Source organism: Diabrotica virgifera, chromosome 6 (assembly GCF_917563875.1).
Source record: "Diabrotica virgifera virgifera chromosome 6, PGI_DIABVI_V3a".
Taxonomy (NCBI): Eukaryota; Metazoa; Arthropoda; class Insecta; order Coleoptera; family Chrysomelidae; genus Diabrotica; species Diabrotica virgifera.
In genome coordinates, this window is record NC_065448.1 from 146,819,597 (window position 1) to 146,847,499 (window position 27,903).

At 31.8% G+C, this 27,903-nt stretch overlaps 2 protein-coding genes across 6 annotated transcripts in view; both read right to left on the reverse strand.

Annotated features, from left to right (window-relative positions):
- LOC126886925 (zinc finger protein 724-like) overlaps window positions 1-27,903 on the reverse strand; it is a 71,027-nt gene that overhangs the window by 11,361 nt on the left and 31,763 nt on the right. Inside the window, exons 2-6 of one of the 5 annotated variants that reach the window (XM_050654091.1) lie at window positions 6,975-7,221; window positions 6,392-6,633; window positions 6,026-6,091; window positions 5,874-5,954; window positions 1,099-5,711 (exon numbers count right to left, since the gene is read on the reverse strand). The exons of 1 other annotated variant lie outside the window; for it this stretch is intronic. In XM_050654091.1, the coding sequence (XP_050510048.1) occupies window positions 5,335-5,711; window positions 5,874-5,954; window positions 6,026-6,091; window positions 6,392-6,633; window positions 6,975-7,221 (1,013 nt within the window). In that variant the 3' untranslated portion in view covers window positions 1,099-5,334. Of the gene's footprint in view, window positions 1-1,098; window positions 5,712-5,873; window positions 5,973-6,025; window positions 6,092-6,391; window positions 6,634-6,974; window positions 7,222-27,903 lie in introns of those variants that run through there. 3 more of the 5 variants (XM_050654089.1, XM_050654088.1, XM_050654090.1) reach the window with 3 other exon arrangements.
- On the reverse strand, window positions 17,830-22,653 carry LOC126886927 (uncharacterized). Its single transcript, XM_050654094.1, has 3 exons — window positions 21,865-22,653; window positions 21,625-21,808; window positions 17,830-18,280 (listed from the first exon to the last, which is right to left on the reverse strand). Exons 1-3 carry the CDS (start codon window positions 22,030-22,032, stop codon window positions 18,243-18,245), a joined length of 390 nt encoding a protein of 129 aa, XP_050510051.1. The 5' UTR covers window positions 22,033-22,653; the 3' UTR covers window positions 17,830-18,242.

The window sequence follows — 27,903 nt, forward strand, 5'->3', positions numbered from 1 at the left end:
CCAGTTTTACAGTTTGATTTAGACAATATTGAAGACAAATATGTAAAGCTCAACTTCAGGTTTCAAAGAGAAGATCTTCCAAGATTGGCAGTGGCATTGGGAATTCCTGAACAAATAAAGACAAGGTCTAGACATTCATCTGGAGGTATGTATGCAAGTTTGTTGCTTACTCATCTGTATTCTATAATAAAGGTTTTTATACTATTTATAGGACTCGAAGGACTATGTATTTTACTAAGAAGATTATCATATCCAAGTAGGCTTTGCGATTTGGAACAACTTTTCCGAAGGTCCGCTACATCAATATCTGAAATTAGTAATTATGTTAATAACCATATTTACAGGAATCATGGTTATCTGTTAAGAGATTTGGGAAACTTGCCATGGTTAAACAGGGAAAAACTAAGTGCCTATTCTTATGTAAGTAAAATTAATTTGTATTCTAGTAAAATATTTCAGCTTTTTATAAATTTGTAGTCAATTGCAGCAAAGGGAGCTGCAGTACAAAATTGTTGGAGCTTTATTGATGGCACAGCTAGGCCAATATGTAGGCCAACTGAGTTACAAGAAGAATATTCTTCTGGACACAAACGAGTCCATTGCTTAAAATATCAGTCTCTTATTTGTCCTGATGGAATTATTGTAAGTCTTCTGGGGGCATATTCAGGGCATAGGCATGATGCATTTATTTTTGGACAAAGTGGGTTGTACACTCAGTTGGAACGAAAATGTACATTTCCAGATTGTATATATGTCATTTATGGAGATCAAGCACATGGAATCCGAGAGCTACTCTTGTGCCCCCTTACCCTGGCCGAGAAATCACTGCGCAACAACAGAACTTTAATTTAAGTATGAGTGTAACTCGACAAGCAGTGAATGGGGATTCCAGAAAATTATTTTTCAGTTTGCATTTTTAGATTTCAAGAAAAATCAAAACTATTATTACAGGAAGTTGAGTTAATGTTTAAAACAGCTGCTCTTTTATGTAACTGTCATACAATTTTATATGGAAGTGAAACAGCACAATTTTTTAATATTCAACCAGTATCATTAGAGGAGTATTTAAACCTATAATATGTTATGTTTTAATAAATGTTTATTTACATGGACTTGTGTATTATTTATTTTATCTATTTAACACTAACAAAAACAAAGTAAAGTCTTAGAAACTAGAACATTTGATTAAAAAAAACATTGTATCATAAGATGGTATATAAATTAAGGGGTTACATAGGTTTGTGGGTAAAAAAAGTGACTTTTTAAAAAAATTACATCTCGAAAACTAAAAATTATTTTTATTTATAATTGTAACATGTAAAAGTATAGTACTTAAGGTACTCTCAAAAAAAATTTTCATCCAAAAATATACATTTTTGTAGAGTTGACTGCAATTTTTCGACAACAGCCCTTTTTTTTGCGGTGGGCAGCATAACCAAGTCCAGTCTCATTTGAAATCAAAAAATCAAAAATTTTCTTGTAGTTTATACCTCTGACTAGTGAATGAACGAAGGAATTTTTATTAGGTGAAGTCGTTTTTGTTTCATGAAAAAAAAAACTTCTTTAAAAATGGTCATTTTTGAAAAAATGAGAAAAATTGGGGTCGAAAATGTGTTTAAACTTATGTAAAATCTTCAAATTTCATTTCTTTTTAAATTCCTTTGTTCAATTCACTAGCCAGAGGTATAAACTACAAGAAACTTTTTGATTTTTTGATTTCAGATGAGACTGGACTTAGTTATGCTGCCCACCGCAAAAAAAGGGCCGTTGAAAAATTGCAGTCAACTCTACAAATGAATATTTTTGTCTGAAAATTTTTTTGAGAGTACCTTAAGTACTGTACTTTTACATGTTCCAATTATAAATAAAAGCATGTTTAGTTTTCAAGATATAATTTCTTTAAAAGTCACTTTTTTACCCGCAAGACCTATGTAACCCCTTAATAGGAATACTTAACTATCAGGCACTGATAATTATGGAAGAGGGACAAATGCCAGATGAGTGGATATGCAGTACTTTAGTACTAGTATACAAAAATAAAGGAGACATCCAGCAATGTACAAATTACAGGGCCATTAAACTACTTAGCCATACTATGAGAATATGGGAGAGTGAGTGATAAAACGATATAGGAAGAAACTGAAATATCTGAAAATCAGTTTGAATTTATGCAAGGTAAATCAACAACATACTCTCTCTCTCTCTCTCTGTCTCTCTCTCTCTCTCTCTCTCTCTCTCTCTCTCTCTCTCTCTCTCTCTCTCTCTCTCTCTCTCTCTCTCTCTCTCTCTCTCTCTCTCTCTCTCTCTCTCTCTCTCTGAATAATGTCATTAGCCCAGTAAATGAACGGAAAATACGGCGATACCGTGTAATTTTCAGGGGCAACTCCGAATTGCATGAAAATTGTGATATAGGTTCTACTTACCCTTCACTTCAAAGTTGAAATTGTGCCGTTGGTTGCTTTTACTTGGGGGGTGACAGTCACCTCTTCTCGGGGGTGAAAAAACATATTCAAGATAAGACCGGAAATGGATAAATTGGCTGATTTTAAGCAATTTTTGTTCTATAGAGTTTTTTATGTAAGTCAATACTTTTTCAAAAGTGTCAAAGTCAAAAATCTCCTTAGCAAAAGTGTATCTTATAAAAAACTGAAAAAAATGTGTATCAGTAGTCTATCAATCGAGTAAAAACAAAGTTGAAAAGTACGTTCTTGTGCGTCTAATTTCAAATCGAATATTTCAAGGTGAAATCACCGAAAAATTAAGCACTTTTCGGGAAAAACCTATTTAAACTTTTTAAAGTGTTTATAAAAAGCTTTATTAGAATTGTTCATAAAAGTTTCTAGCATTAAAAATAAGCGAGTTACGCTCAAAATAAAGTTGGCCCTCTTTCTTTTTGTAAAAAAATCATGCAAATCTCCCCGTGTTTAGCTCCTCAAATGAACTTAATAACTACCGCTTTACAAAAACTTTACTTACTTATCTATTTTTTATATGATCTGTCAGTCTCATCGGTTTGAAGTGATTATTTTTGAAAGGGTTATAGTTAAAAAAGCTTGAACGGATCACTAATCACGAGTGTATGTAAATTATGAACAGCCATATCTTAACCAATTTTTGTCTTGCGGAAAAACAAAATGAAACTAGCATATTTATAATAACAAAACCTATATTTTTTTACTTTTTAAAATTTCTCTTATCAACAATACTTTTTAAATTATTTTGAAAAAAGGAAATTTTTCAAAAATTTTTAGAAAATTTTGTTTTACTATAAAACCATTTTTTTTCAAAAATAAGCACTTCAAGCCATTCTAACTTACAGATCATATAAACAATATACATATAGTTAAAATAAATGGCAAAGCGGTAACGATTAATTTTATTTAGGGTGCTAAATAGAGGGAGGTTTTCACAATTTTTTTACCAAAAAAAGGGGCCAACTTTTTTTTCAGTGTAACTCGTTTATTTTTGGTGCTAGAAACTTTTGTAAAAAACAAATATAAATCTTTTTTTGGGTACTTTAAAAATGTTAATAAAGCTTTTCTCGAAAACTACTTCATTTTTCGGTGATTTCGGTTTACTTATTGGATTTGGAGTTAGACGAATAATAACGTATTTTTCATGAGCTACAACTTTGGTTTTTCTCAATTTATATACTTTACTGATACACCATTTTTTTTGTTTTTTATAAGCTACACTTTTGCTTAGAATATTTTTTTCGATAAAATATTTACTTTTTGAGTTATTTGCGAAAAACGGTCTGAAAACGTAGTATTTTTGTCGAAAAATCAACATTTTCAATTGCGAATAACGCGAAAAGTATTGACTTACGTAAAAAAACTTTATAGAACTAAAGTTGCTTATAATCGGTCAATTTATCTATTTCCGGGCTTATTTTAAACACGCGTTTTTCACCCCCTAAGAAGGGGTGACTGTCACCCCCCAAGTAAAAGCAACCAATGGGACAAATTCATACAAGTGGAGGGTAAGTAGAACCTAAATCCAAATTTTTATGCAATTCGGAGTTGCCCCTGAAAATTACACTCCAAAACGGTCATTTATTGGGCTACATGTCAGAGAGTATGGGAACAACAGAAAATGCATAGGGAATGGAATGGAAGCGTTATAATACCCATACATTAGAGAGGAAATAAAGAACAATTTCGAAACTATAGAGGCATATCGCTTATTAGCACAGCATATAAAATTCTATCAATTATCTTGCTAAAGAGACTCACTCGGAATAGTGTTCGGAAGATATTTTAGGCGACTACCAATGCGGCTTTCGTTCTGGAAGGTCAACGATAGATCAAATATTTACAATCAGACAAATATTATAAAAAAACTGGGAATTCAATCAAGATGTACACCAAATTTTCGTAGATTTCCAGCAAGCATATGATTCCATAAAAAGAAGCGGACTATGGCTAGCAATGTTAGAAATGGGAATACCAAGAAAATTAGTGAAATATAGAAATATCGAAACAAATGCTCACATGGTATTTATTGATCTTGAGAAAGTATATGATAGGGTTCCCTGAGAGGTACTGTGTTGGGCACTTAATAAGAAAGGAGTTCCTGGTGAGTATGTAAAGATTGTAAGAGATATGTATGATGGAGTAACGACTAGTGTTAGGATAGGTATAGGAGAGACTGATAAATTCAGTCTGATTTTAAATATCTAGGGTCAGTACTACAAAGTAATGGGGAATTAGAGGAAGATGCGGTTAGTAGAGTTCGGGCAGGATGGATGAAATGGAAGGAAGCAAGTAGCATGTTGTGTGACAGATGGTTCCGATGAAACTTGAAGGAAAATTCTATAAAACTGCAATAAGACCGGCTATGATGTACGGGACTGAATGTTGGGCAATTAAAAAGAAGGAAGAACAACGAATGCATGTAGCTGAAATGAGGATGCTTAGATGGATGAGTGGAGTGACAAGAAAGGATATAATTAAAAATAGGTATATAAGAGGAAGTGTGGGTGTGGCACCAATTGATGCCAAAATGAGAGAGCATAGGTTAAGATGGTTAGGGCACGTTCAGCGTCGAAGTGTCGAGCATCCAATACAGAGAATCACTGAACTGCAGATCCCGGGAAGAAGAGGAAGACCAAAAAAGATGTGGTGGGAGATGGTTAGACAAGATATGCTGGTAAATGGAATTAATATTGATATGTCTAATGACAGAATTTTATGGAGAAAGGTAATTAGAGAAGCCGACCCCATATAGGGATAAAGGCAAAGAGAATGATGATGATGATGACTTAACTATCAGGGACTATGTGGGATTTCATATGTAAAATAATAAATATTTGAAATAGCTAAGAAAATGACATTAATTTATCATTTTAGTTACAAGGGCTGTCAAGAGATCATTTTGTTTTTTAATGCTATCAAGTAAACATTTTTTTTCTTCAATTTCTAACATTTGTTTTTCCTTGTCTAAAGTTAATTTATTTTTTTCTTTCTCAATGTCCAACTCCAACTTTTTTTCCTGTATAACAAGTCTTCTTTCTTCCAAAGAGAGTCTTCTTTCTTCCAAAGAGAGTCGATGTTCTTCCAGGGCACATTTCCTTTCTTCCAGTGCAATTCTTCTTTCTTCCAATTTATTCTCTATTTCTTTAAGCACTTTTTGTTGTTGATCATATTTTTCGTGATTATTGATCCCTTGTCTTTGAACATGTATTTTTCTGTTCTTCGTTTTTTTAGGCCCTACAACAAAATACTATAATACATATTTACAAAGAATGGTATATGTTAAAAAAAATTTGGATTTTCATTGAATAAAGGTGACAGAAATTAACTTTTCTTTCATTAAAACATTTTCTGTAACTTTAAAAACAACACTATTATCAAATGTTTATACAAACTTACTTAAAACTTTTGAATGTTCTTGTGTTTGAGTACTATTATTGATGTCAACAGGTTGTTGATTGGGTTCTTCTGGAGTAAAATCTGCAACTATAGAACCTACTAATAAACTAGATATTTCAAAATATTGACAAAACTTCAATCTAAATATTTACCATTACAATCCGGAAGATAAATGTTGGCTGGGATACTTTCTGTCTCTATACTGTTGTTAATTTCATCTAAAAAATGTACATATATACAATAGTATAAGAATAATGGAATGGCTTATTATCATCAAATATAATAAATTATGTAGGTATACATGCTTTAGCTATTTCAGGATAAAATCTATTTATTTAAAATACACAGTTTTTTTAGATTGAACAAACCTTCTAGGGAAGTCTAATATGTTTTCTTTATTAGATTTCATTTGGTGAATCTTAATATAGAATGTACAACTGTAATTGTTAATTAATTTGAAATTTTATTTTACAGCAAAGAATGTAAAACCCATCTTTAACCTAAACAAATTCTCTTACCAAAGTCACAATATGTGTGATCTTGAAATGAAACACTTTCTTTTAAAGCATCGGTAGCAAGATTTTCTGCATTATTAGCCAGCTTAGTAGCCCATTCATCACTAGCAGATTTTCCTAGAACTCTGTTCTTATGTAAAGTATTTTTCTTTTTTCTTTTTGACATTTTTCTAAACTGTATCATATAATCATATATGTTATGACACAGCTGATCCTTTTCAGAATAGGCTTCTTCAATACCCGATCTAAAAATTGATGAATCCTTGTCATAGAAAGATATATACTACAGCTCCCAGAATGAGCCATGGCCACTATGGGCAGTGAGAAACCCCTCCCTCAAGATGTGCAGTAAATACGCCACACTATTCACTGAGGGAGGGGTTTCTCACTGGCCATGGCTCGTTCTGGGAACTGTACTTACTTGTACACCTATATAATAATATTTAAAATATTCAAAAAGTTTCTGTCTCTAATATAGAGATGAATTATTATATATAAATTGTGAAACATTATTTTGCCTTATGCTGTGAGTAATTGAAATAAATATTTTGTAAACTACATTACTATTTATTTAATCTAAATTTACCTATCTTTTACAGCTTTTACTTTTTCAAGCCATGCTTTTATTAAAAGATCTAAATGATCTTTCAGTGTCTTTATGGAAAAATCCTTTTGTGATAGACTATAAATATTTGCTTTTATGCTTTCCCAAATAAAGGGGTTTTCGAATGGGTTTTGTCCCGCCACTTCTCGAAGAAGATTTAAGTCATCCTCCTCACGAAAACGTAAACGTTTTTTTACGGGAATCAAAATGTTTCTTGATGTTTTAAAAACTGGAATAAAAAATATTGTTACACTGTTGAAAGTAAAAAAATATGTCATTAACTAACAGCATTTACTTACTACTGTTAACATCCATATTAAATTTAAAAATATAAAAAGGTATCAACAGAGAATGTATAAAATAAAAATTATCCACTAGATGAACATCTATAAACAAGACATCAAAACTAACTTAAAATGTTGGGTTAGGTAGGAATATCGTAAAAAGCAAGAATGCCATATTGTATATATATTTTATGAAGGACTAAAAATTAAAAAATAGTAGGTTCATTTATTACATTTAAATATTGCGATTTCTATTTATTTCTTTTTACTTTTGTAATTTTAAGCATATACTTGAACAGTTTTTGATATTTTAATTATGTCATCAAAATTAGAATCTATGTAAATGTAATTTTACTGATTTTTTTACATTCTGGCAACAAAGCAATTTAACCATTACTATAACGATAAGCACTACTTTAAACCTCCGTAAATTACGGAATCCCTTATATTTAATAACGATAACGGATCATATATTCGCTACTGCGCAGACGTCGTATAACGATAACCATAACGGAATTTCAAAATAAAAGGTGCAAAATCTCTCTATTGACTAAAGAAAGACCTATATTATCTTAAAATAAAAATTATTTTAAACGAAAATTACATTTAATTATTAAAAATGATTTTTAAAGTGTAGTGGAGATTTATTATTCTGTACGAAAGTGATTTATTGTGTCGGTTGCCCTTAGCAACGGTTAGCAACTTATAGTACATTGAATCACGGTTTTTGCTCCAAATTTTAAACCACCACTTGGATTGTTGTTCTGAAGCTATTTTCTTGTGGCATTTTTATAATCAAGTATATTCAAATGGGAAATAAGCCACAATTTTACCTAAAAATGATTTTATTAACGTTTCGACGCCCAAGTCGGGTGTCGTTGTCAAAATACAAAATTCCAAGTATTTTGACAACGACACCCGACTTGGGCGTCGAAACGTTAATAAAATCATTTTTAGGTAAAATTGTGGCTTATTTCCCATTTGAATATACTTGACCACTTGGATTGACTTGAAATTTGGCAAACACATAGATAACATATCAAAGAATAAAAATGGTATTGGGCCTCTATGTGCTTTTGCCCTGGGGGTGACCTTCACCCCTTAGAAGGGTGAAAAGATATACGTTCAAAATAAGTTAGGAAATGGATAAAACGTAATTCTAAACAACTTTTGCTCCACAACATTTTCTCATTAAGTTAATACTTTTCGAGTTATTTCCGAGTAAATACGTTCATTTTTCAACAAGAAAAAAACACGTTTTTAAGCGGTTTTTGGCAAATAACTCAAAAGTAAGTACTTTATTGAAAAAAACATTCTTAGAAAAAATATAGCCCATTAAAAATTAAAAAAAAACTGGTGTACGTATGAACTCACTAGATCCAGCAGAAGGAAAGTTCTAGCTAATGAAAAATAGGTTCATAACCGTCAAATTTCAAAGTGAATATTTCAGAGTGAAATAACCAAAAAATGATGCACTTTTTGGAGAACACTCATTAGAACTTTTTTAAAGTTTTTAACAAAATATTGTTTTTTAATAAAGTTTCTAGTATCAAAAGTAAGCAAGTTACGCTCAAAATAAAGTTGATCTCTTTTTTTTATCAAAAAAACTCGGGAAAATCACCCCCTAATTACCATCTTAAATCCAATTAATCGTTACCGCTTCACAAGTTACTTTGTTCATGTATTATTTATATGATCTGTAAGTATCATCGGTTCAAAGGGCCTATTAAAAAAACGGTTTTAAAGTAAATCTGTTTTAATTTTTAATTTTGAAAAAATGTTTTTTTTTCAAAATAACTTAAAATTTATTAGTGTGACCAAAAATCACAAAGAGTAACAAAATGTAGTTTTTGCTTTTCTGAGTATTTTGGATTTTTTGTTTTTTTTTGTAAGACAAAAATTGGTTAAAATATGGCTGTTCTAAATTTGCATTCACTCGTGATTATTGACTAGTTCCTTTCAACTACAGTCCCTTCAAAAATAAGAACCAATGAAACTTGCAGGCGACACATAAACGACACATACATGAGTAAAACAACTTATGAAGTAAGAAGGAATAATTTCATTTTTGATGCTAATTAGGGGGTGACTTTCCCGAGATTTTTTTACAAAGAAAAAGAGACCAACTTTGTTTTGAGCGTAACTTGCTTACTATTGATGCTACAAACTTTTTTTAAAAAACAAATAGGTACACATATTTTTTAAACCCTTTTAAAATAGTTGTAATGGGTGTTCTCCAAAAAGTGCATCATTTTTTGGGTATTTCACTTTGAAATTTGACGGATATGAACCTATTTTTCATTAGCTATAACTTTGCTTCTGCTGGGTCTAGTGAGTTCATACATACACCATTTTTTTTTTAATTTTTAATGGGCTATATTTTTCCAAATAATGTTTTTTTCAATAAAATACTTACTTTTTGAGTTATTTGCCAAAAACCGCCTAAAACTGTTTTTTTTTTGTTGAAAAATGAAAGTATTTACTCGGAAATAACTCGAAAAGTATTAACTAAATGAGAAAATGTTGTAGAACAAACGTTGCTTAGAATTAGACGTTTTATCCATTTCCTAACTTATTTTGAAAGTATATTTTTTCACCCCTTCTAAGGGGTGAACGTCACCCCCAGGGCAAATGCACACAGAGACCCAATACAATTTTTATTCTTTGACATGTTATCTATGTGTTTGCTAAATTTCAAGTCAATCCAAGTGGTGCTTTAAAATTTGGAGCAAAAACCGTGATTCAATGTACTATAAGTTGCTAACCGTTGCTAAGGGCAACCGACACAATAAATCACATTCGTACAGAAAAATAAATCTCCACTACACTTTAAAAATCATTTTTAATAATTAAATGTAATTTCCGTTTAAAATAATTTTTATTTTAAGATAATATAAGGGCCGGTTGTTCGAACGCTAATCAACAATGATCACTATGAAATATTTAATTACTGTCACAACTGTCAATGTCAACTTTGGTTGGGTTGCTGAAAACATAATTGATTATAATTATGAGATTAGTTAATCAATTAACATAACAATTATTAACATAATTGATTAACTAATTTCATAATTGTAAGCAATAATTATGTTTTTAGCAACCCAATCAAAGTTGACATTGACAGTTGTGACAGTAATTAAATATTTGATAATGATCATTTTTGATTACCCTTCGAACAACCGGCCCTAAGTCTTTCTTTAGTTGATGACTGTGAAATAATTTCTTAATTGTTATAAATAAAGTCACTACGATTTAAGAAAACAAAAGCAATTATCTCGGATTCAATTAGTCTTAGAAAATTTTTATTTTGTTTTTAATCTTTATTTTGTCTTCAACAACAATAATCTTCAAGTTAGAAACTCAGAATGTACAGGGGCGGCTTCAGTTCTAAATGTTTATAACGAAATTTGCCCCCTTATTTTCAAACCCGAAATAAGAGGTTGAAAAATGTTTTACGCATTTATTTACATCAGAATATGAAAATATAAGTCTTTAGAAGGAGAGTGGATCTTGGATTAACTCTCTACGATTTTTTTTCAAAAAGTTATAGCTTTCGACATTTGACCCCTTGTTATAAACAAGTTATAATATCTAAGCAACAAGTTTACCAATCGGGCTTTATAATTTTTTTTTTATATTTGGTATTGAAAGATCTTCATTTTAAAGCATTGAAAAATAAATAAAAGTTATTTTAACAATAAATAATGCAATTGTAAAAAACGGTCATTTTGGACCTTTCGCAGGCTGTTTTGTAATAACGTATCAACAAAATTAAACTTGTTATGGCTCAAATTGTAGGTTTTTTTATTTCACTACAATTTTCTATTTAAAAGTTTTTCTCTAAAATGAATATCCTAAGTTGCAAAATTAAAAATATTTTAAAATTGCAAATTTAACAAATAAAAAACGTCATAAATAAAAGAGCTCCTGAAATTTTTGGTTACATTTTAGTATAAGGGCCATTCCATTTCAAATCACTCAATTTTGGAGCAAAAAAAAATTTGGACATCCGATTTGTCTGAAAATTGGTATGTAGCTTCTGCAGGACGTAAAAATAAGATATTTAAGGTCAAAAAATCTTCTTCTTCTTCTTTTCTCAAAATGTTATTTTATGCGATTTTACAGTGATTTGGTGTTTATTTATACAAATTTGCATTTTCTATCGTAAAGTATCAATGAAAAACATAATATTTTAATAGAAGGGACTCAAAAATGTCATTATATGGCACTATAATAAGTTACTTTGATTCAAAACAAGCTTTTGATCAAATTTTATAGTGTAGAAAACGTTAAAATACCGTTTTTTTACATTTTTCTCCATTCCCAAAATACATCATAATCGATTTGGCTGAAAATTTGCCCACAGATAGACAATACATAGGACTTTAGGTGGTGAGAAGGATTTGAATTATATTACAATACCAAAAAAGTTACAACATGCAACATTATAGTCAAAAATATAGGCGTCTACTGTAAGTAAAATTAACTCGAAAATATCGACCTCACGACAAAAATTCTTAAAAAGAAATTGTAATAATTGTAAATACGATTTATTTAGAACAATTTCAGTTCCTACCATTTTTGTCGAAAAGTTAAAAATGGCGGAGTTTTTGAGCAAAACAGGTTCTCCTTTAAGATCAAGATGGCGGCTAACGTAACGGAGGAATTCATTCGTGATTTTTAATTTAGGCTACTATTGACTCCCCTAAAGATCAGAAAAATAAAATTTTGGGCAGCTCAGCATTCAAGGTCAAATGCTATCCCGACTGGACTAATATATACTTTTGAGTCTGATATTACTGCATGTAACTTTTTTGGTATTGTAATATTATTCAAATCCTTCTAACCACTTAAAGTCCTATCTTTTAGCTATCTGTGGGCAAATTTTCAGCCAAATCGATGATGATGTATTTTGGGAATGAAGGAAAATGTAAAAACGGTATTTTAACGTTTTTTACACTATAAAATTTGATCAAAAACTTGTTTTGATTCAAAATAACTTGTTATAATGCCATATAATGACATTTTTGAGTCCTTTATATTAAAATATTATGTTTTTCATTGATACTTTACGACAGAAAATGCAAATTTGTTTAAATAAACACCAAATCACTGTAAAATCGCATAAAATAACATTTTGAGAAAAAAAGAAGAAGATTTTTTGACCTTAAATATCTTATTTTTACGTCCCGCAGAAGCTATATACCAATTTTCAGAAAAATCGGAGATCCAAAATTTTTTGCCCGAGTGATTTGACATGGAATGTACCATAAGTTATTCCTGCCATCGTCCTTTACAACACCTGATAGGTTTCAAAAACTCCTGAATTATATCACGTTTTTTACCCACAGCCTGGGGTAAATAGTGACGTATATGGAATTCGAAAGTCCCCTCTTAAATGGAAAACTTTACTTAATTTGTTTTTGTTTTTGGACCTAATCTTCACAACCCAATAGGTCTCCAAAACGCTCGAGTAACTGCAAATTTAGCATACTTTCCTCCCCTACAATTACAAAATATGAAATTTATTTAAATAAATATAAATACTAATATTTATGCTGTTAAACCATGTAAAAAGGCATAATTATGAATGATAATGTAAAAAAATTATATTTGAAATAACGATATATAACAATTTGAAATAATTCAAAATAATAATTTAAAATAATTCTCAAGTTCTTTACATTCCTTAGCATAGACATATAATACCTAGACTGCGCTCTGCAGTCCAAAACTATCTGACCAGTGCGACAGAGAAAACTGAGGGTATTAGGTAACAAGTTTCTTTCTAATCGGACCACATAGTCCAGAAAGCCACTGCGCATCCGCTAGGAAAAATATTCTGATTCGGATTTTTTGCACAATCTTACTCAAAAAGGACTCCTTTTAACTTGCCAAGACCAAAAGGTGGTCAAAAATTTTTTAAACGTTTTTTTTTGTTTTTTTTCCTAAAATTATTTTTTTTGCATGGAAAAAAGTTTTTTTAGGTTTTTTGTATCATTCCAAACAGAAAAGGTCTTAAGTGACTTTTCTCTAAAAATGATAGTTTTTGACATATAAGCGATTAAAAATTGAAAAATTGCGAAATGGGCCATTTTTAACCCTCAAAAACTATGTGAAAAACTGAAAATTTGAATATTGCCAAGGTAGGTAGATATTCTTTAAACATCGATTGATGAAATCCCGAAGATTTTTTTGTAACACAATATTCAAAACTCCTTTGTTTTTTAATTGCTAATCAAGCGTGCGCGACACTATTTTACACCGACAGTATGGTGCAAATGAAAGGAATAAATTCGTTATTTCGTAAACCGGCGACTTTAAGGAAAAATAACGAAACAGGTCGATTTTTATTTTTAAGTTATGATATTGTGGCATATATGGTATACTAGTGACGTCATCCATCTGGACGTGATGACGTAATCGATGATTTTTTTAAATGAGAATAGAGGTCGTGTGCTAGCTCATTTGAAAGGTTTTTCAATTCTCTATTCAGTAATATAAACATTTACATAATTATTTATACAGGGTGTCCAAAAAATTTTTATTAAATTAAATTATTTGACAAAAAAAGAAGTAGAAGGACACCCTTTATAAATAATTATGTAAATGTTTACATTACTAATAGAGAATTGAAGAACCTTTAAAATGAGCTACCACACGACCCTTATTCTCATTTAAAAAAATTATCGATTACGTCATCACGCCCAGACGGATGACGTCACTAATATACCATATATGCCACAATATCATAACTTAAAAATAAAAATCGACCTGTTTCGGGATTTTTCCTTTAAATCGCTGGTTTACGAAATAACGAATCCTTTCATTTGCACCATACTGTCGGTGTAAAATAGTGTCGCGCACGCTTGATTAGCAATTAAAAAACAAAGGAGTTTTGAATATTGTGTTACAAAAAACTCTTCGGTATTTCATCAATCGATGTTTAAAGAATATCTACCTACCTTGGCAACATTCAAATTTTCAGTTTTTCACATAGTTTTTGAGGGTTAAAAATGGCCGATTTCGCAATTTTTCAATTTTTAATCGCTTATATGTCAAAAACTATCATTTTTAGAGAAAAGTCACTAAAGACCTTTTCTGTTTGGAATGATCCAAAAAACCTAAAAAAACTTTTTTCCATGAAAAAAAAATAATTTTAGGAAAAAAACAAAAAAAAAACGTTTAAAAAATTTTTGACCACCTTTTGGTCCTGCAACATGCAAATTTGTTAAAAGGAGTCCTTTTTGAGTAAGATTGTGCGAAAAATCCGAATTAGAATATTTTTCCTAGCGGATGCGCAGTGGCTTTCTGGACTAACATGACTTATCAAATATGTAATATTTTATTACATATGTAAGTAAATCTTGCAAATAATAAATGTGTTTATAGATCTTTAAAAATGTAAAACACAATGTTATTTTTACCAACTAAATACTATAAAGTAGGTTAATTATTGTTAAATAATATTCATATCTAAAATCGTAACTCTATATAATCAAATCCTCCTAGCACCACCTAGGAGCGAAATCTGAACTGCCAATTGACATTTTCAACCATTTTTTTTTATTGAATACAAGATTTTAATTATGTTTTATTCAATAAAATAAAATAAAAAGTTTTTATTCATTAATGTGAGGATTATAATAAAGTGAAGCTGCATAATAATATGCTAATATTGACTGGTAATTACTAGGAATATTATTACCTTATTAAAAAAATAACATTATAATAATATAATAATAGTAAAACATTTAAATATTTAATGTTACTTATGTTTGAAGTTTGTTTAGTTTTAGTGACAGTAGGGGGAAAGTCACGTGGTCGTGGTATATACCTCCAATTAGAAAGAGACCTGAAATCTGCCGTCCTCAATTAAAACGCGGTATCTGCAAAAAAAATTGAAAATCGAGTTTTTGCTATATGTGGTTTCCTAGTGACCTTATTTATGCTTTTGTAATGTCTGAAAGCCGTATCATTTTATTTACTACCACAATAAACAAATTGGAATATGCCGTATGTGCATATAGAGTCTTGAGAAAAAAAAACTTTGAGAGCCGATTTCTCGGTTTTAAGTTTTAAACGCACATACTGCGTTTTATTTGAGGACGGCAGTAATAGTAGGCGAGGAAAGTATGCTAAATTTGCAGTCACTCGAGCGTTATGGGGACCTATTGGGTTGTGATTATTAGGTCCTAAAACCAAAAAAAGTTAAGTAAAATTTTCTATTTTAGTGGGGACTTTCCGTTTTTTAATTTAATTTTCCATTTCCAACAATCGTTTTTTCCGATTATAGCGCCATCTATCCATAATTCGAAAAAATGTTTCGACTAAAAGTTGCTTATTTTTACGTAAAGAATCCAAATTTGTAATAAAAATTTGAGGCTCTTATTTAAGATTTTAAAGTAACTCCCCACCCCACCTCCGTGGGGGGTCGTATTTTGCAGTTTTTTGATCTGATGTTTATTTTGCGAAATATCGCGGGGTTTGTATTTAAAATTTTAAATTTACCCCCACGTCCTCTCCGTGGGGGTCATGTTTGGTATCATTCGATAGATTTTTGAAAAATATTGAAAATGTATTTTTTAGTTTTTCTATCTGACGTTCATTTCGCGAGATATTCGCTTTTTTTTTTGTGAAACTTTTGGACTTACCCATTTCCTTACGCCCCGCTTAAGTCGTCAGATTTTTGAAATATACACTCTTTTGCACGTACTTAACTTACGGGTCTAGGACGTTTCATCGCCGCCGTTTCGATGCCGCCAGTTCATCGTCGGCCGTTTCGATTCCGCCGGTTCATCGCCAGTCAGTTAATCGCTAACTGATATATTTCCGAATTTTCGACCAATTTTCGACAGTTACATTTATTATTTATTTTTAGTATTAATTAGGAATTCTAGGAAATGCGAGATATGACCATTCCCGTTGCCACACTTAATCTTTTAATAGACTTTTAAACTTTTATAATATAAAATATAATTTAACACTACAAATTTAATATTGTTTAGTATCAAATTTAGGGGAAGTAGAAATAGAACAGTAAATTAATATAATAATATTTTTTACTCTCGGAAAAATTAAAGAATACCCATGCGTCATCGATGATATGCATACGAATCAAATCAAAAATTTCTAGTCAAAACAACGTCTAAACAAGTTGATACTGAAAATAAACGGATGTGACTACTACCCCACCGTACGATTTTTCCCTATACGTAAGAATTTACCAATGTGATTCTTGTTCTGATAATATAGTATATTATTTATCGTACCGTAATTATTTATTTGATATAGATTAATAATACGAAAAAATAATGAGTAAGCACATATAGTAGTATGAATTTCTCCATGTTAAAGTTTTCAGTGGACGTAAATAGTAACAATTTAAAAAATGTCGTTTATGTTAGGTACATTAGGTGATTTAAATGAAAGTAAACTTAATGAATTCAGATATTTGTTTGATACTTTACTATGCTGCTGAATTTTTAGTTTGTATAACAGAATACTTCAAATAGTGTAAACATTTGGACTTCTTATTTGAATAATTTATTCTCACCATTTTAACTTTTTCTAACTAGAGTTAGAACCGGGGTAGGAGAGACTCATAAGTTTCATGTGAAGGTAGGATTACATCAGGGCTCGGTGCTTAGTCCATATCCATTTTCATTGGTACGAGTTGAGATAAAAGAGTGCCAAGGAGACATTCCTTGGTATTTAATGTTTGCAGAGGATGTGGTGTTGGCAGGGGATACTGAAAAGGAAATAGCAATAAGACTGGAGCAATGGAGACAGTGTCTGGAAGGAAAAGTTTTAAAATTAAGTAGGTCAAAAACGGAGTGTTGGGAATGTCCATTTAAAGATGAAGTTTTAAATCCAAATAGGATGGTAACCCTGGACAATGGGTCTATTGTAAAACGTGGTAGGTTTAACTATTTAGGATCTGTACTGCAGAGCAAAGGGGAGATAGATGGAGATGGCTGTAGTAGAGTAAGAGCTGGCTGGATGAAATGGAAGGAGTGGGTGGTGTATTGTGCGGCAGAAAAATTCCTATAAAACTAAAAGGTAAATTTTACAAGACCAGCTATGATGTGTGGCACTGAATGCTGGGCAATCAAAAAGAAAGAAGAACAATTGTAGCCTGTGACTGAAATGGGAATGCTAAGGTGGATGAGCGGAGTAACAAGAAAGGATAGAATCAAAAATAAATATATTAGGGAAAGTTTAGTCGTAGTACCTATCAGTGCAAAAATGAGAGAGCATAGATTGAGATGGTTAGGACAAGTTTCACGTCGAAATGAGAATCACCCAACTCGAAAAGTCGCTAAATATCAGGTCCCAGGAATAAGGAAGAAAGGAACACCCAAAAAGATGTGGTGGACAATCAGACATTACATGTCATTGAAGGAGACAATATTGGTATGACCTAAAATAGACACCTATGAAGAAGTTCAATTGTTGAATTCGATCCCGTATAGGCCTAAGAGCAAAGATGATTATGATGATTTGGGCTTCTTATTCGAAACAGTTTTAGTGAAAAAGTAAAATATCAAAACTCTGAAGAAAAATCGTTTATTTTGACAACAATAAAATATTTTAAAATCTTATTGGTTATTATAAGCTAAATTTCCAATATACCTATTTCCAATATATTTCCTGAGCAACATATTTCCAATTTGTTCCGGCTACTCTTTTAATATCTTCAACCCACTTTATCTGTGGTCTTCCTTTCGGTAGTTTACTTTGGTAAGGTCTCCAATGTTATTTTGTTGCATTCCAACGTTGGACTTTTGTCTAGCAGTGTGGCCTGCGAAGCTCCATTTAAGTTTGGGAACTTTTCTTGTTATGTCCTCGACTTTTGTTTTTGATCTTACCCAGTCGTTCCTCTTTTTATCTGACAGTCGTATACCTAACATTGCTCTTTCCATAGCTCTTTCTGTTGTGGCTAGTTTATTCATATTTGCCTTGGTTAGGGTCCAAGTTTGACATGTTTGAAGATAGTTAGTTCTAAAATGAACAAGTTAATATGTCAAGTAATTTGAGGGATAACCATTAAAGTTTTAATTACAAATGAATCAGTTATACAAAAAAAAAACAAACTACAACAATTACTACAAAAATAGGAATCACAAATTTAAAGTTAAAAAACAATTAATTGAGAACATTGTTTCAAATATCATTAATATCATTGTTCTGAAGCTATTTCTTTGTGGCATTTATGTAATTTATTATTCTAAATGGGAAATGAGCCACAATTTAACTTAAAAAAATTATTTTATTGACGTTTCGACTTCCAGCTCGGACGTTGTTATCAAAATAATAATCATCACCAAAATCATTTTTTTAAGTTAAATTGTGGTTTATTTCCCATTTAGAATAATAAATTGTTTCACATTAATCACTGTCAGAATTTGAGCTGTCCCCACCAATATTTATAACAATTCTATCAACATTAATGTTTACCAAATTCCGTTCCCGAATATACCAGTCTTCGATAAGTTTTTCAGTGTGTCTCACACATTCTTGCCAAACTTCTACATTACAATTTTCTAATGACTCTCTCCACATGCTTAATACTTTATCGTCACCATATCCATCCCTACCAATAGACTTATTATAGTATGATTTACAATTAGCCCAAATTAACTCAATGGCATTAAAGTCACAATGGTAGGGTGGTAGCCGTAGTACTTCATGACCATGCTCTCGTAAAAGTTCATCGATAATATAAACATTTTCTTTTCTATTCATTTTGGCAAGTTGTAACAATTCAGGTCTTGTAAGTGCTTCACTGAAATTAATTTTATTGGCTTTTAGCCAAATGATTATGTCATCTCTTCTGGAACAATGGGAGGGTTGCTTTTCAACTAGCATACTGTGGTAGGGAGCATTATCCATTATTATTAATGATGGCTCCTCTAAATTGGGTATTAACTGTGTAGTAATCCACTGTGTAAAGATATTACCATTCATTTCTCCATGATAGTCCACCGTCAAAGATTTTGAAGAAAACAGTAAACTTGCTCCTTCTACGAACCCTTTTGAAGAACCTGCATGGACAATAATGAATCGTTTGCCATCGTAACCTTGTGGTTTGCGTACACTTTTTACATTACTATCCTGCCAAGAATTTATTTTGGTTCCTTTGGCATATATCCATGTTTCATCCAAAAAAATGACTTCCCTTGGGGAAGCACTATAACGATTTTCCCTATACTTGCGAAGAAAGCATGCCCTTTGACTAGCAATATTTGTACGTTCCATTAATGATCTTCGGTTGTCATCCTTTCTGTATTTGAATCCCAATTCTTTCAATATCTTACTCAATGATGGATTGCTTATCGATACAATTTCTCTATTTTTTAATTCATTATTTAAACTTGTGAGGGTGACATGCTTTTCTAAAAAATTAAACATTTAGTTAGTACTTTATAAAATAGAAATTCAAACCAAATATTCCACTCAATATTTATAAATTGTTTTGCATCTTGCAATTATAAATATTATTAGGCTACAAACAGAAGTATTATTGTTTTAAAATTGATTTCATTATGGTAGGGGAGCAAAGTATGCTAAATGTACAGTCACTCGAGCGTTTTGGGGACCTATTGGGTTGTGATTATTAGGTCCTAAAACCAAAAAAAGTTAAGTAAAATTTTCCAATTTAGTGGGGACTTTTCATTTTTTAATTTAATTTTCCATTTCCAACAATCATTTTTTCCGATTATAGCGCCATCTATCCATAATTCGAAAAAATGTTTCGAGTAAAAGTTGCTTATTTTTACGCAAAGAATTCAAATCTTCAATAAAGAACGGGGGCTCCCATTTCAGATTTTAAAGTAACCCCCACCCCACATCGGGGATCGTGTTTAATAGCATTCGATAGATTTTTCAAAAATATTGAATAAGTGTATTTTGCAGTTTTTTTATTTGATGTTTATTTTGCGAAATATCGCGGGATTTGTATTTAAAATTTTAAATTTACCCCCGCTGCTCTCCGTAGGGAGTCATGTTTGGTACCTATATTTCGATAGAATTTTGAAAAATATTGAACACGTAGTTTTTAGTTTTTCGATCTGACGTTTATTTCGCAAAATATTCGCATTTTTTTGTGAAATTTTTTGACTCGCCCATTTCCGTACGCCCCGCTCAAATCGTCAGATTTTTGAAATATACACTCTGTTGTATGTACTGAACTTACCTTATCTTAATCTGACAATTTCGAGTACTTTTAGGGATAGATTTTTTTTTCGGCCCCCCTGAACTAACTCCCCTGTGTTAAGAGCCAATATATGGTAGAGTTACATCTGCAGGGTACCACGTTTCTCTCCATGTGATAATCTGACGCTCTCGAGTAACTGAAAAAATCCCCGCTTGGGCTCCCCTACCATTATGCATTTGGTTCCACTAGCAGTAAATGCTTTATTTAATAAGAAACAATTTTACAGAAACTGTTGAAAATAATGTATTTGATCGGTAAATCAGTGTCTGTTTCTAAAACAAAGAACTTGTCTCTTGGCTCACTTCTATAGCTATTTATTTTTTTTTATATTTATCATCAGTAGGTAATAAAAAATTAGAGTAGATGGAGAACTGTCTCCCCTGTTTGACATCAAAATGGGGGTAAGACAGGGAGACGCACTTTCAACCATGCTGTTCAACCTAGTTCTTGAAGCAGTCATCAGTAACCGCCCATATAAACACCAAAACAGTACAAATTACTGCATATGCAGACGATGTCGCCATTATTAGTAGAAGCAAGGCACGACTAATGGAGACGTTCAAGGAAATTGATCCTGAAGCACAAAAAAGAGGGCTTAAAATAAACGAAAAAAAAAACTAAGTACATCACTATCAAAAGAACACCTGAGAATGAAAATAATTTAACAACAGACAACTCTACTATTGGACATTCGAGACATTCGAGGATATTCGAGAGAAAGATACTGAGAAAAGTATATGGTCCGGTGTAAGAGGAAGACGGCACATGGAGAATTAGGAGAAACGACGAGGTTAATGAACTAAAGGAAGGGTATGACATAGTAATAATTGTGAAAAGTCGAAGACTGTCATGGCTGGGACATGTTCAGCGACAAGAAGACATGAAAACGACAAAGAAGGTGATACAGTGGAAGCCGGTAGGAAGCCGGAAAAAAAGGAAGGCCCAGGACGAGATGGTTGGATTGAAAACGATGAATATAAGACAATGGAGGCGAAGGGCCCAAGAGAGATCTGAATGGAAGGATATAGCCAGACAGGCAAAGACCCATCCAGGGTTATGATGCCAAAATAAGAAGAAGAAGGTAATAAAAAATTACTTTTTCAGAAATGCCAATTAATATTAAACTTACTTTCTTCATACATAGAATACAATGTATTCCTTATAGTGATTTTTGTACCCTCAGGTAAATCAGTGGTTTTAGATTTGGAACGAGGTCTGCTTTTTCCAGGTTTAGGAAGAACTGGATTATTCTCTTTTCTTTTTTTAATTACAGAAATGGTTTTTCTGGATATTTTAAGTGCAGCGGCTACTCTCTAAAATAACAAATACATTTATAATCTTACAATTTCAATATTGTTTAACGTGTTACTTCTTGAACAGATGAAAGAGGTTCTAAGGGACCTCCATTTATTTTTTCCATCTCAAAATATTCACACAGGTTTAAAACCAATTGTTGCGACTGCGAGTTAAGCGGTTTTCCAGACATTATCTGCAAATAAATGCACATTCGTAAAAATATACTAATCTGTAATTTCATACATTAGTGATATGTATACGTTTGGCGAACTCATATACAGTAGTTAACCATATTGACAGGCGATTACTGAAAAAATTTTATTGACGTATTTTAACTAAATAAATACTTACCAAATCAAAAATACAATATAATTTCAAAGTAGCTCTTAAAAGAACTGATTTTATTTAAGTAAATACAACTGATTATCAAAATTTATAAACTCTACCGAATTTAACCTAACACAAACGTAAACAAACCAGTTTCACTGTCAAAGTGACAGGAAATCGAATCGGCCAGATTATAGTTGACCAGTACGTCTACTCGAATAGTAGTTTATACAATCATTATCTCTACTCATGTTGAATGTTTTTCTAAGAATGACATTAGAAGTACAGAAATAGTCAAGTGTGAGTTTAAATTTTCTACTAAATTAATTAAACTACGTTGAACAATTGTGTCGCCGTCTCACTCTGTCAATTATAAATATGAAACTGGGTATGCCTTGGATAATGCTTTCGCCTGGTAGACAACATTTAATAATCTATCTCTCTCGTCTGTTATTTATAGAAAAACACAGCAAATCCAAAATATGTGCTTGATATGATCGTCCATGCGTATTCTTTCGTTTTACCGACTGTATCTATTTATTTGTTATAAGTTTTGAACTGAATTTAACGTAGTGTCGTGTCATCTCCCATAATACAAGATCAACTGACTAACTGGCGATTAAACGGCCGGCGATGAAACGGCCGGCGATGAAATGGACTGGCGATGAACCGGCGGCATCGAAACGGCGCGGCGGCGATGAACCGGCGGCGATGAAACGTCCCATTCCGTTAACTTACCTTATCTTAATCTGACAATTTCGAGTTTTTTTAAGGATAGATTTTTTTCGGGCCCCCCTTAACGAACTCTCTTGTGTTAAGAGCCAATAAACAGGGTGATTGATTAGTAGGGTAAAGCTCAATAGCTCCGCTATAGTAATAGACAGCAATAAAAGTTAATAACAAAAATTTTAGCCACCTTTGAGCTTCACATTACAAAATTAGTTAGAATGTTACAGGGTGTTCGATAACACAGTGGCAGACCAAACTTATGTTTTTTTTTAAATGGAACACCCTATATTTTATTTTAAATTCGAAATCCTGTTAACTTCTCCATCACAAAAATATAAAAGTTTGTTATGTTATACAGGGTATTTACAAAGTTATAACCAATTTTATATGAAAATCGTAACAAGTTCAACTCCCTGTATAAATAAAAATAAGCAAAACAACAATGTTTTATTAATGCCATATTTTTTAACGTATTGTCAAAATTTTCAAGAATGGTCGATATTGCTAATTTTCTTTATATCAAATACAGGGTGAGTCAAATCGCAAGTACATTATTTTCTCAGTAATTTTAAATGGAACACCCTGTATTTTATATCACTTTGAAAAGTACCATTACCGTACTTTAATTTTTAGATAACATTCCCTATGTCTAAATTTATTAGTTTTCGAGATATTTTCATTTTTCAATGGACCAGTAGCGTGGCTACCCAAATCACCAGAATTTAATAAACTGGACTGATTTTTTTGGGGTTACGTTAATAATGAAGTTTATAAAATACCTCCAACAACAAGGGATGAGATGAAAAATAGAATACAAAGTGTATTTCGATGTGTTAATTTACAAATGCTCCGTAGAGTAAGTAGCTCATTCAATGATCGTTTTTAGGCGTACATAAATGTGTTAGGAGATAATTTTGAACACCTTATGTAATTAAATATTAAAAATATTTTATTAAAAGTAGCTTCTAATTTTTTCACACATGTTTTTTTGCAAAATGTATTACTGATAAATTATGTTTCGTTCTTTATTTGTTACATTGTTACATTTACATACAAAAGTAGTGTTTAATTGTCTTCACAAAATATTGTATTTTGTGTTTGTGTGTTTTTTTGTAAAATTTATTACTAATTTTCTTTGTTTATTTGTTGCATTTACATAAAAAGATAGTTTTTAATTGTTTCAAAAATGTTGCATGTAGTGGTTGTATTTTTGTTTGTAAAATGTATTACTAATAAATTATTTTTATTTCTTTATTTGCTACAGTGTTACATTGATTACCGGATTGATAATTAATCGGTAATCTTCAATTGTCAATTCAGTCATGGCTTACTTAAAATTAATTTGCTCTGAAAAATGAAAATATCTCAAAAACTAATAAATTTGGGCATAGGGAATGTTATATAAAAATTAAAGTACGTTAATGTTACTTTTCAATAATGATATAAAATACAGGGTGTTCCATTTAACATTACTGAGAAAATAATGTACTTGCGTTTTGACTTGATATAAAGAAAATTAGCAATATCAATAATTCTTAAAAATTGTGACAATAAATAAAAAAATATGGCATTAATAATTAATAAACCATTGCTGTTGTGCTTATTTTTATTTATACAGGGAGTTGAACTTGTTACGATTTTCATACAAAATTGGTTATAACTTTGTAAATACCTTGTATAACATTACAAACCTTTATATTCTTGTGATGGAGAAGTTAACAGGATTTCGAATATAAAATAAATTATAGGGTGTTCCATTTAAAAAAACATAAGTTTGGTCTGCCACTGTGTTATCGAACACCCTGTAACATTCTAACTAATTTTGTAATGTGAAGCTCAAAGGTGGCTAAAATTTTTGTTATTAACTTTTATTGCTATCTATTACTATAGCGGAGCTATTGAGCTTTACCCTATTAATCAATCACCCTGTATGGTAGTGGTACATCTGCATGGTACCAGGTTTCTCCACATATGATAATCTGACGCGCTCGAGTAACTGCAAAAATCCCCGCTTGGGCTCCCCTACCATAATACACTAAGTTTTCTCTGCCGTACTGGTCAAATTTTAGCTTGCGGTCTAGGTAGGTATTATATGTTTATGTTCCTTAGGGACATAGTGTATTTGATTTATGACATGACACATTTAGAGTGGTGTGTTGTGTGACAGAAAAATTCCAATGAAGCTGAAGGGAAAATTCTATAAAACAGCCATAAGACCGGCTATGATGTACGGAACTGAATGTTGGGCAGTGAAAAAGAAAGAGGAACAACGAATGCATGTGGCGGAAATGAGAATGCTTAGATGGATGAGTGGAGTGACAAAGAAGGATAAAATTAGAAATGAGTATATTAGGGGAAGTCTAGGTGTGGCACCAATTGATGCCAAAATGAGAGAGCATAGGTTAATTTGTTTTGGTCATGTTCAACGTCGAGACGTTAATCACCCAATACGAAGAATAGCTGAAGTGCAGATTCCTGGAAGGAGTAGGAGAGGAAGACCAAAGAAGACCTGGGGGGAGGCGATAAGGCAGGATATGTTGGTAAAGGGGATTAACATTGATATGACCCAAGATAGAATTGTGTGGAGAAATGCAATTAGGGAAGCCGACCCCGCATAGGGATAAGGCAAAGAGAATGATGATGATGATGTTTCTTAGAGCCGGTTTTTCAGTGCTGGGTAATTTATTTTTCGGCCACCGAAATTTTTTGGGCTAAGCCAAAAACGTTCTTACAAGTCTTTTCGTAAAATGCATAGTTTTCGAGAAAAACGCGGTTAAACTTTAAAAAAATCGAAAAATTACAATTTTTGAGCCCGAATAACTTTTGAGTAAAAAATAAAATAGCAATTCTGCTTGCAGCATTTGAAAGTTCAAGTCAAATTATACCGGTTTTGATTATTTGCATTGAGCAGGTAGGACTGGTAGCAGGTAGCATTATTTTGACCAGGTAGGACTTCCTTGGCGCGGTGCGGACATGCGACAAAACGCTCAAACACTGTTGTTTATAACTTTGTTTAACAATAAAAAAATTATTTTTTAGCAATGCAAATAATCAAAACCGGTATAATTAAATATTCGGGCTCAAAAATTGCAATTTTTCGATTTTTTAAAGTTAAACCGCGTTTATCTCGAAAACTATGCATTTTACGAAAAAACTTTTACGAACATTTTTTGCTTAGAATGACCCAAAAAATACAAAAAAAAGTTTTTTGCGAAAAATCGCTTTTTATCTGCCCGTAACATAGGGGGAGGGAGGGGGTAACAAGGTACCATCGCACCTTCCGGCAAGATTCAGTTTTTAATTTTTCAAGGTCTCAGGTAAAAGAATCCGAACATAGTTGCCGGTCCTCGGGTTTTGCATACTCAAATACTTCCAGGGGCTGCACGCGAAAGCCTTGGAGATAGAAGCAGATCTCTTGATTGTCCCAGAACCTAATAAGAGAATAGCTACGAATAAAGGTTGGATATATGATAATAACATCGACGTAGCGATAAAAATACTAAATAGAAATGTGTGCATCAATAAAATAGTAAGAAAAGAGGGGTATGTAACAATAAAAATCGACAAAATAACCATAATAGCATGCTATATTTCCCCGAATATTACTAGAGAGCGTTACAGACAACACGCGGAGAATATAATAGACACGACACAGAGGGAGAAACATTTTTTAGTAGCCGGAGACATAAATGCAAAGTCCATTCTATGGGGATCCCCCCGAAATGACGAGAGGGGTGAACTTTGGAATGAATGGATCTCCGCGGCGGACTTCATAGTGCTAAACAATGGAAAACCAACCTATGTGAGAGGTACATCGAAAAACCACATAGATGTCACCATAGCTAGCGGTGGTGTTGCCAAAAAATCAGGGATTGGGATGTACTGGACGAGAACCTCTTCACCTTTTACCGGTACATCACCTACGAAATTGGCACCAAGGTCACAAAATACGGCAGGAAGAGAACAGTATTTGACAAAGAAAAATTTAAAAGAGAAATAAATAACCTACAAGAAGAAACTACCAACTTTAAATAAGCGACAGGAATGCTCAAGACGCAGACGAATAGCACAAAGGCACAGGAACCAAGAAGAACATAGGGAGGCATATAAAAGAGCCAAAAAAGAATTAAGTAGTGAAATTAAAAGGGTTAAACGCACATGTTGGTAGGATTTGTTTGTCGCGTTGGAATAGGAGCGTCATTTGAAATTTTACTAGGGGGGGGGGCAAACAATATACAGGGTGTAACAAAAATACAGGTCATAAATAAAATCACATATTCTGGGACCAAAAATAGTTCGAATTGAACCTAACTTACCTTAGTACAAATGTACACATAAAAAAGTTACAGCCCTTTGAAATTACAAAATGAAAATCGATTTTTTCGAATATATCGAAAAGTATTAGAGATCTTTTATTGAAAATAGACATGTAGCCTTCTTATGGTAGTACCATCTTAAGAAAAAATTATAGTGAAATTTGGACACCCCATAAAAATCTTATGAGGGTTTTGTTCCTTTAAACCCCCCAAACTTTTGTGTACGTTTCAATTTAATTATTATTGTAGTACCATTAGTTAAACACATTATTTTAAAAACTTTTTTGCCTCTTAGTACTTTTTCGAAAAGTAAGTTTTTATCCAGATATTTTGAATATTTGTCAAATCCACCACATATTTGTATATGGCTAAGTACGATTATGGAGACTTGATAATAATATGAAAATTTATTTATGATTTACATTTTTAGGTATACTTTGAACCATATTAAAAAAGAAGTAATATCTCGATAAAAAGTGCCTTCTCGAAAAAATACAAAGAGGCAAAAAAGTTTTAAAAACACTGTGTTTAACTAATGGTACCGCAGTAAAAGTTTAATTGGAACATACACAAACATTTGGGGGGCTTAAAAGAACAAGACCCCCATAAAATTTTTATGTAAACATATTAAAAAAGAAGCCGCAACTCGATAAAAACTGTCTTATCGAAAAAATACCAAGAGGCAAAAAAGTTTTTAGAAATATTGAATTTAACTAATGGTACCACAATAATAATTTAAT

Bases quoted from the DNA above. Each gene is read 5' to 3' on its own strand.
- LOC126886927 (XM_050654094.1), bottom strand. From the start codon at position 22,032: ATGAAATTACAGATTAGTATATTTTTACGAATGTGCATTTATTTGCAG. The intron at 21,809-21,864 runs GTAACACGTTAA...TTGTTATTTTAG, and splicing joins CTCTTTCATCTGTTCAAGAA to AGAGTAGCCGCTGCACTTAA. The intron at 18,281-21,624 runs GTAAGTTTAATA...TGTTCATTTTAG, and splicing joins GTATTCTATGTATGAAGAAA to AACTAACTATCTTCAAACAT.